This window comes from Sylvia atricapilla, unplaced genomic scaffold, assembly GCF_009819655.1.
Source record: "Sylvia atricapilla isolate bSylAtr1 unplaced genomic scaffold, bSylAtr1.pri scaffold_67_arrow_ctg1, whole genome shotgun sequence".
NCBI lineage: Eukaryota > Metazoa > Chordata > Aves > Passeriformes > Sylviidae > Sylvia > Sylvia atricapilla.
This window is the reverse complement of record NW_027077154.1, coordinates 108,525-118,276: the sequence shown is the minus strand read 5'-3', so window position 1 is coordinate 118,276 and position 9,752 is coordinate 108,525. Positions and strand designations below refer to the sequence as shown.

Genomic DNA, 9,752 nt, shown 5'->3' with positions numbered 1-9,752 from the left:
TGGCTGCAGGCAAGAAGGGCACACCGAGCAGGGCACAGCCTCCCAGCCCTTCCCTGCACTGCCTCAGAGCGTTCTGGTGCACACACCAACCTGCACGACTCTCCTAATTAAAGCCTCCTTACCGCTGGGGCACTTCTGTTTGGAAGGTCCGTGTTGTTCTTAGCCCAAAAAAGTGAGAGGAAGGAGGAGCACTGGCTGCCCTGGGGCATGCCCACATCTCAGAGGGGATGAAGAACACCCTCATCTCCTCCTCCCCTCCCACAGCAGCACCTCTCCCTTCAGACACCTCCAAACTCAGCTCTTGTCTCCCGTGGTTTGCAGCTCCAAGCAGAACTCCACGGCTGAGGGATCCCCAGGCATCTGCAGCAATATTCGGGTCATTCTGGGGGTCAGGGCTGGAGGAGGTTTGGGACTGCTCAATTCCCGAGGGCTGGAGATGGATTCCTGCCTTGGGATGCTCAGCAGAGCGTGCAGGTTTTGCTGCACTGGGGCTGGGCTGCAGCTCCCACTGCCCAAAGCACAGCAAAATCTGTGCAAGAGCAGCCCTGTGGCTCTGGCAGCAGCTGGAAATGTGGGTCATGTCCTGATTCCCCTCCCCAGTGTCCCCAGCAGCCACGGCAGAGGAGGCTCTGTCACAGCCTGGGCTGTGCCAAACCTCGTCACACGAAGCTCCTGCTCCGCCCTGGGACAGAATCTGTGTCCCCAGCTGGATTTTCAGACCTGTGAGCACCAAGGGGAGAGAGCTCAGGCCATGGCAGTGCTCACAGCCACACTCCTGGCCCCCAGACCTGCCTCTCTGCAGCGTCCTTGGCCCAAAGAGGGAAGGACTGTGTCCCTCCCCTCTCTGCTGGTGGCTCCAGGTGACAGTGGCCAGCTCAGAGCGGGTCACCACGACGCCTTTTGGCTCAGCCTTCGTGTTTTTTCAGATTTTTTGTGCTGCTCAGGGAGGTTCTGAGCCTCACATGAAGCGCCAGGAAGCACTTCCCAACTGCCCAGCAGTGCCCTGGTGTCACAGGACAGCGATGAATTCGGGGACACTCAGCAGGAGACAGCCCTTGGCTTCCAAAGGGAAGGATAACTCCATGAGATGGAGCAGCAGCAGCAGGGAGAGCAGGAAAAAAAGGCACTCAGCATCTGCTGGCTGCAAACAGGCAAAGGGATCTTTTACAGATGGGCAGGACGTGAAGTAATTCTGCTTTCTCTGCAGAGCAGGAGGTCACCAGTGGGCATTGCCTGGCTCAGCACCACGGGGATGGTTCCCAAAGCCTCCCCCAGCCCCTCTGTGCCCACACACAGCACACCAGCTCTGCACTCCTGCTCTGAACAAGCTCCAGTGGAGCACTGGGAAAGTCTTTCCCAGCCAGGAAACAAAAGAATTCCCTCACATCTCGTGGCTGACAGCAGCACAGGCCACGTCCCCGGGCACTGAGGGGCATGTGGCACCACGGCCCTGAGCTCAGTGGCACAGTGCCAAGGGCAGCAGGTCCCAGACCCTGGGAATTGCAGCTGGAGGAGCTCGAATTGCTGTCCCCGAGGAGCCACATCCTTTGGGGATGGTTTGCAGCAGGCCAGGCCGAGCAGATGGAGCCTCTCAGCCCTGCCAAGGCCAGCCTGCTCCAGGACTGGGAGGCTCCAGCTCCTGAGGACATCCAGCAGGCAGCACCAGGACTTCAGTTTGGGAGCTGCTGAGCCCGAAATGCAGCAAAGCAAGGACCCAGAGCAGCCTCTCCAGCAGATCTCCAGCCTCTCCAGCAAATCTCCAGCCTCCCCAGCAGATCTCCAGCCTCCCCAGCAGATCCCCAGCCTCTCCAGCAAATCTCCAGCCTCTCCAGCAGATCCCCAGCAGATCCTCAGCCTCTCCAGCAGATCCCCAGCCTCCCCAGCAGATCCCCAGCAGATCCTCAGCCTCTCCAGCAGATCCCCAGCCTCCCCAGCAGATCCCCAGCAGATCCTCAGCCTCTCCAGCAGATCCCCAGCCTCCCCAGCAGATCCCCAGCAGATCTCCAGCCTCCCCAGCAGATTTCCAACCTCTCCAGCAGATCCCCAGCCTCCCCAGCAGATCCCCAGCAGATCCCCAGCCTCCCCAGCAGATCCCCAGCCTTCAGAGGAGTCCTGCTTTCATCTCCACTCCATCTCCAGAGAGCCAGGCTGGCTGAGGGGCAGATGGTCGCTGTCTGTGCCTGGCAGAGAGGGGCTGGAGGAGGCTCTGGAGAACAAAGACGTCCCCCTGCCACCCCCAGCGAGCCGACCTGAGCTGGCAGGAGGCCGCAGGGCCCATCCCAGCCCCCCCGAGATGCTCAGGAGCAGCTCCATTTGGGATGCTGGGCTCCAGAGCCAAGAGAGCAGGTGCCTGTTCTGCCTGCCAGCTCCTGGTGTGCTCTGAATTAGCTGCTCTTCGCTGTGATTCATTAATCACTCAGTGCTCAGGAAGGAAAGTCAGATCTCTTACACCCAACATCTCCCTGAGTCTTACTCACTGCTGTGCTGAACAAAAAAGGGTTTCCAGCAGATGTTCACGGGTCAGGGAGAGAAACTCGGGGTGCAGAGGGAAGGGATTGCAAAGAGGGGTTTGCTTTGGCTGCTGGGATGAAGCACAAAAGGTCCCTGGATACCGAGGGGTCAGCGAGCCCCAAAACACCAGACCTGGAACAAAGCAGCACATGTCGGTGCTAAAAGGCACCCAGGAACATCCACGTGTTGCTGAATCACTCCAGGATCAGCTCCAGCAGGGCAGAGCCCCCGGGGACAATGCTGTGGGACAGCAGGCACAGAAGTCACAGCAGGGCTGGGATCCTGCACACAGAGCCTCCAGAGCAAGGCCACTGCTCCTGAGGACAGGGACAGAAGGGACAGGGAAGGGACGGGGAGGGACAGGGAAGGGACGGGGAGGGACAGGGACAGGGACAGGGACAGAAGGGACAGGGCAGGGACAGGGACAGGGACAGGGACAGGACAGGGACAGGCACCTTCTCCTGCCTTGCCGAGGTCAGGGCTCTGCTCCCCGGAGAAGGAGGGTTTGCTCAGGCAGCAGAACCAGCCTGGCCCAGGCTGCTGGGACCAGCTCCAGCTCCAGAGCGCTGCTGTGGCTCAAGGAGAGAGCCCTGGGCCCCTGACAGCCACTGCAGAGGCCACCAAAAAAAAACCCAAAAAGCTGCATCCCAGGGCCCTCACAAGTTTGCAGAAAACCCGAGGTGATGCTTCCTCCCCGTGCCCTTCACCGAGCCCCGTGTGCAGCACCGAGGAGAGGGACAGGGACAGGGACAGGGACAGGGACAGCCCCGCTCTGCGGCGCCTCCCGGGGCTCCGGAGCTGCGGCTTTTCCCTTTTCCGACGGGATGTGGCCAGGACTTGGCAGAGGACGGGGAAGGAGGGCACAGGGATGCTGCCGGCCCCGGGGATGATGCAGAGAGAACGGCCACAGAGGCTGGGAAAGGCACCGGCCGCTCCAAACCTCCGCAAAGGTTTGGGAACGACACCAGTTGTGCCAAAACCTTCGGAAACGGCGCCGGTGGCTCCCCCCGGGACGTGCTGCGGGGTACCCCGAGAGCAAACTTGTTCTCTTGAGGAGGGATGCGCAGGAGCGGCGCCGGGAGGGATGGAGCGGCAGCTCCTCCGGGGGTCCCCCCAGCATCCCCCGGTCACCCCTGCGGTGTGTCCCCATCCCCCGGTGACCCCTGCGGTGTGTCCCCATCCCCGGTGACCCTGCGGTGTGTCCCCATCCCCGTGACCCCTGCGGTGTCCCCCCATGCCGTTATCCCCCGCGGGTCTGATGGGCCCGGCCCCGCCGGGAAGAGGGACAAGGAGAGAGAGAGGAGGAAGAAGAGGCAGAGAGGAAGAAGAGGCAGAGAGGAAGAAGAGGCAGAGAGGAAGAAGAGGCAGAGAGGAAGAAGAGGCAGCCGGAGAGGAAGAGAAGAGAAGAGGAGGTGCGGGCGGCAGGGCCGTGCCCGGCGGTACTCACGGCTCCGGGGCGGCCACGGCCCAAGCCGGGGGGATGCTGCGGCCGTGGCCGCTACAGCCGCACCGCTACCGCCGGCGATTCGGGGCGGCCCGGGGGCGGGCAGGTGCACGGCGGCGGCGGCGGCGGCCGCTCCTCCTGGAGCCGGGGCGGGCCCGCGGCTGCGGCTTCCTCCGTCACCCGGAATAACCCCGCGGAGAGGCGCGGCCCCGCACGTGTGTCCGTGTACGGGCCCAGCGCAGCGATCCCGGCGGCACCGGCCCCGCTGAGGGCCCGGCACCGGTACCGGCACCGGGGGCGTGGCCACGGCGCGGGGGCGGGGCTAAGGGGAGAGAGGGCGTGGTCTGTGCGCATGGCCACGCCCCGGGCTGCGCGCCGCACAAAGGGTGAGGGGCGGGGCTATAGTGGGGGCGTGGTTAATGCTGGTGGGCGTGGCCTGAGGGGTGGCAAAAAAATCATTTAGGCAGGGAAAGAGTTTTGGGATCATGGAAGCCGTGCTGGGAATGATCTCCACCTTGTCACAGCCCAGAGCAGTGAGGTGACACCTCCAGGAGTTGCTTTACACCTCCTTGGCACTCCAACACCTCGCTGTGCAGCCCTTTCCGAGGCCTGGTCACCCTTTCCATGGAGAAATTCCTCCTGATGTCCGACCTCAAACACCCTTGGCACAGCTGGAAACTCTGTCCTCGTGTCCTGTCGCTGTTACGTGGAAGAAGAGACCGGGCACTGCCTTGGTACAGCCTCCTGTCTGGTTTTTGTGGAGAGGGAGAAGGTCCCTCCTGAGCCTCCTTTTCTCCAGGCTCAGCTCCTTAGGCTGCTGCTCACTCTGTGTGGTGCAGACCCTTCCCCAGCTTCATTCCCCTTCCTGGGACACACTGCAGCCTCTGAATGTCCTCCCAGTGGACACAGTAAACCCCAGCATCCTTCCAGTGGACACATTGAACCCCAATATCCTTCCCAGGGACACACTGCAGCCCCTCAATGCCCTTCCAGTGGACCCCACTGTGGCACCCCAAACGCCCTTCCCCGCACTGATCGGCCCAGGAGGGGACAGACCCCTGGAGGCACGGCCTCTGCACTGCGGAGAAGGGACACAATCCCGTCCCGAGCCCGCCGGCCGCGCTATTCCCCATTCCGGCCGGGAATGACCGGGACCGATGGACCGGCCGGCCGGGGCGGGGCGGGGCGGGGCCAACGCCGAGGGGCGGGGTCAGCGGTGTTGTGGGGAGTGGCTAAACACGGCATGAGGTAATTTGCATAATAGTGGGCGTGGTCTCTCCGCCGCGCTACACGCCGGGAGCGGAAGTGGCGGCCGCGTGAAGGAGGCAGCATGGCGGCCCCCGGGAGGAGGTGAGCGCCCGCGCCGGGACGGGCTTTCCCCTCACAGCCTGCCTTCCCCTCACAGCCTGCTTTCCCTCTCACAGCCTGCCTTCCCCTCACACGCTGATTTCCCCCCTCACAGCCTGCCTTCCCCTCACACGCTGATTTCCCCCCTACAGCCTGCCTTCCCCTCACACGCTGATTTCCCCCTCACAGCATGCCTTCCCCTCACACGCTGATTTCCCTCTCACAGCCTGCCTTCCCTTCACACGCTCTTTTCCCTCTCACTGCCTGCCTTCCCCTCACACGCTGATTTCCCCTCACAGCCTGCCTTCCCCTCACACGCTCTTTTCCCTCTCACTGCCTGCCTTCCCCTCACACGCTGATTTCCCCTCACAGCCTGCCTTCCCCTCACACGCTCTTTTCCCTCTCACTGCCTGCCTTCCCCTCACACGCTGATTTCCCCCTCACTGCCTGCCTTCCCCTCACACGCTGATTTCCCTCTCACAGCCTGCCTTCCCCTTACACGCTCCTTTCCCCCTCACACGCTCCTTTCCCTCACAGCCTGTTTTCCCTTCACACGCTCCTTTCCCTCTCACAGCCTGCCTTCCCTTCACACGCTGATTTCCCCCTCACACGCTGATTTCCCCCTCACACGCTCCTTTCCCCTCACACGCTCCTTTCCCCTCACACGCTCCTTTCCCCCTCACACGCTCCTTTCCCCCTCACACGCTCCTTTCCCCTCACACGCTGCTTTCCCCCTCACACGCTGCTTTCCCCCTCACACGCTGCTTTCCCCCTCACACGCTGCTTTCCCCCTCACACGCTGCTTTCCCCCTCACACGCTCCTTTCCCCCTCACACGCTCCTTTCCCCCTCACACGCTCCTTTCCCCCTCACACGCTCCTTTCCCCCTCACACTCACCTTTCCCCTCACATTCCCTTTTCTCTCCCCGCAGGAAGCTGGAGGATCTGAGCGTGGACGAGTTCCTGGCTGCCGGCTCGGACTCGGAGCATGACGGCGGCTGGGAGGAGGAGGAGGAGGAGGAGGAGGAAGGCGGCCGGGCCCTTCACGGCGCTGTGAGGCAGCGGCCGGGCGGGAAGGCGGCCCCGGGGCTGCAGGCACGGCTGGGCAGGTGAGGGGAGCCCTGAAGGAGCTGGGTGGGATTCTCAGCCTGGAGAAAAGGAGCTTTTTGCTTTCCACATCTCCCTGCCAGGAGGGGACAGCCCCAGGTGGGGCTCTGCTCCATTCCAGGCCTCGGTTGCGCTCAGGTTGCACATCAGCAGGAATTTCTCCATGGAAAGGGTGGTCAGGCTTTGGAATTAGCTGCCCAGGGAGGTGGTGCTGTCCCCATCCCTGGAGAAATCCTGAGGAGCTGAGAAATGAACTTGGAGTGGTTTTTCCAGGTGTTTCCATCTGTCCCAGCTCAATCTGGTATCTGGCCATCGAGATTTCTTAATCCTTAACGAAATGGTTTTTTTTGTTACAGCCTCAGCAGGACTTTGAGCAGTGAATAAACAATGAATAGTGAATAAATTCACCCTCTCCCAGCAGGAAGAAGGGAAAGGCATCTGAGCACAAGGATCAGCTCTCCAGGCTGAAGGACAGGGATCCGAGTTTTATAAGTTCCTGGAGGAGAACGACCGCAGGCTGCTGGATTTTGATGCCTCAGACAGCTCTGAGGAGGAGGAGGCTGTGCACAGACCCCCTGACACCCTCGAGGTACCTGCTGGGGACTGCTGAGCTCAATTCCCTGGGCAGTGTTTGTGCTCCTGGGCCAGTCCTGAGTGATTTGGGTCAGAAAGGACCTTAAACTCATCCAGTTCCAATCCCAAACACCTTCCACTGTCCCAGGCTGCTCCAAACCCTGTCCAGCCTGGCCTGGGACACTTCCAGGGATGGAACAGCCACAGGGCACCTTGTGTCAGGGCCTCCCCACCCTCACAGAGAGGAGTTTATTCCCAATATCCCACCTAAACCATTCCTGCTTTCCACAGGGTTTAATAAACCAGCCCTTTCTCCTCAGCAGCTGCCCAGGGAAAGAGCTGGGGCCAGGCAGGAGTTGTGGAAACCTTCCCTCACTCCCTCCTGCTGATCTCTTTAGGAAGCCAGTGATGAAGAAGATGATGATGATGATGACGATGAGCAAGAAAAAGCCAAAAAGAAGAAAGTTTCCTTCATCCACGTGAGCCTGAAGATGGTGGAGGGCTGGAAGGAAGCTGCCCAGGTGAGCAGGGAGTTGGAACACACAAGCACTGGAGAGTTTTTCCTCCCTGCCTGTGAAAAACCGATTTGGGATGTGTTAATCTGGCACAAAAATTTATATCCCAAGCCCCCTGAGCTCTTTGTGCCTTCAGCATGGCTTTGTCATCTCTTGGGCTCCATGATTTCAGTGCTTCCATTCCACATCAGGGAGGAGCTGCAGGAATGTGGCTCAGAGGAGGCCAGAATGATCGAATTTGGATATTTTTGGCAGCTCCAGGAGCTTTCTTAGCCACATATTCAGTAATGATGGAGTAGCTGAGGGGAAAGAAGCTCAAACTGGAAACTACTTGCAGCTAATTAATTCCTTCTCAAGCCTCAGCAATAAAAGCCAGTTTTAGGGGAGGTGAAGGCCACTAAGTTTGTTAACCCTGTCCTGAGGCTGGAGCTCTTTTGCCACATCAAAGTCCAGTGAATTCCAGCACTCCTGTCCAGCCAGGAGCTGCAGAGTCCCAGCAGATCCTCAACAACCCCTTTTCTTCTTTCCCCAGAGGAATCTCACCCCAAAACTCTTCCATGAGATCACCCAAGCCTACAAGGCAGCCGTGGCCACCACCCAAAGGTGACAGTGGTGGGGACCCCAGCAAGTTCCAGGTGACTGACACTGCAGGTGAGGGAAGGGGGATCACCTGGGGGAAACTGAGCTGTGGGAGAGAGGGGAGATGGGCACAGGCAGGAGTTAATTCACCCTTTCACTTCACTGAGGAGCTTCTCTGGCTGTGCTGCTCTGGGAGCTTTGCTTTCAGGGCTGGGTTTTTCCTTGGAGAAGCAACCCCTGGAAATCTTAAATTAAAAATTTTGGGTGTAAGGCAAACTGGGGGTTTCCAGCAGGAAATGCAGGAGTTCTGCTCTGGAGCTTTGCTTTCAGGGCTGGGTTTTCCTTGGAGAAGCAACCCCTGGAAATCTTAAATTAAAAAAAATTTGGGTATAAGGCAAACTGGGAGTTTCCAGAAGGAAATGCAGGAGTTCTGCTCTGGGATCTTTGCTTTCAGGGCTGGGTTTTTCCTGGAGAAGCAGCCTCTGGAAGTCTTAGATTAAAAAACTTTGGATATAAGGCAAACTGGGGGTTTCCAGAAGGAAATGCAGGAGTTCTACCATGGAAATTACAGACTTCAGGAGCTCTTTTCCTGTTGGGAAAACCAGGAATCCATGGGAAATCCCTTACAAATGCTTTCCTGGTTTGTTTTACCCAGTGTTCAATGCCCTGGTGTCCTTCTGTATCCGGGACCTTTTCCAGCACCTGCACAAGCTGCTGCTCCCCAAAGCCCCCAAGAACAAACTCAAGTAAGTGCTGGAGGGGGGTTTGGGACCCTCAGGGGGGTTTGGGACCCTCAGGAAAGCTGCTGGGGGTTTTCAGAGGTGCCTTTGAGCCTGGGGCAGAGGTGCCAGCCCTTCCCAAACACTGAGTGCCTGAGGGTGCTCACAGGGTTCTCCTTTTCTTCCTCCCCCTCATTGTGTCCCCTCCAATATCAAACTCCAGGTGTTTGCAGAGGGTGTGTGGCTTCAGGAATTGCCTGTGTTTGCCCTCAGGGGACAGTTCAGGCTCTGGAAATTGTTTTTTAGGGGAAGGGACCAACCTTTCTGCTGTGTCCCCTCAGTGTGACCCCATTCCATCCAGCACCTCGTGCCTGACAGTTGTTGGTGCAAGGAATTGATCTCACTGCTCATTTTGCTGCTGAAATCTGGTTTGTTTGGGTTTTTTTTTTTAAAGCTAAACCCACCTCTTGCTCCTTTCCAGAATGGTTCTCCCTTCCACCAGCCCTCTCTGGGGAAAGCTACGGCTGGACATCAAAGTTTATCTTGGCTGTACCATACAAGTAAGAAAAATCATCATTTGCTGTTTGTGGGCTCAGCCTGTGCCTTTTTATTTTTGTATTTTGGAGTGAGGCAGATGGGGTTTGCCCCTCTGGGATTTGTGCTCGTTGTTTCCCTCTGTTGTTTGGGGATTATTTGGAATTATTTGGTCCAGTTACCAATTTGGAGGATGCTTGGATCAGGATGGGTATAAGGCAGTGAAGAAGGGTGAATTAACATTCTGGCAGCTCTCTGTGTTTAATTTGTGTGGCAGATTAATATTTAATAGGCTTTAAAGTAGTTTGCAGTCTGTGTTGCTGCATTCTGCATCACTAATTCATTTTTTTTGGTGCTGTGATCTCTCCACTGGAGGTAAACACTGAGATGTTCAGCTGGTGACCTCACATGTGGCATCTCTGAC

General features: G+C 58.6%; 1 protein-coding gene across 1 annotated transcript in view; it reads left to right on the top strand.

Moving 5' to 3' along the window:
* Window positions 1–5,261: 5,261 nt before the first annotated feature.
* Window positions 5,262–9,752, top strand: part of NOC2L (NOC2 like nucleolar associated transcriptional repressor) — a 31,520-nt gene continuing 27,029 nt past the window's right edge. The window contains 9 exon segments of the mRNA XM_066340339.1: window positions 5,262–5,305; window positions 6,234–6,410; window positions 6,827–6,888; window positions 6,891–6,997; window positions 7,380–7,502; window positions 8,029–8,094; window positions 8,096–8,147; window positions 8,731–8,821; window positions 9,276–9,354. Of these exon segments, the coding sequence (XP_066196436.1) occupies window positions 5,286–5,305; window positions 6,234–6,410; window positions 6,827–6,888; window positions 6,891–6,997; window positions 7,380–7,502; window positions 8,029–8,094; window positions 8,096–8,147; window positions 8,731–8,821; window positions 9,276–9,354 (777 nt within the window). The 5' untranslated portion in view covers window positions 5,262–5,285.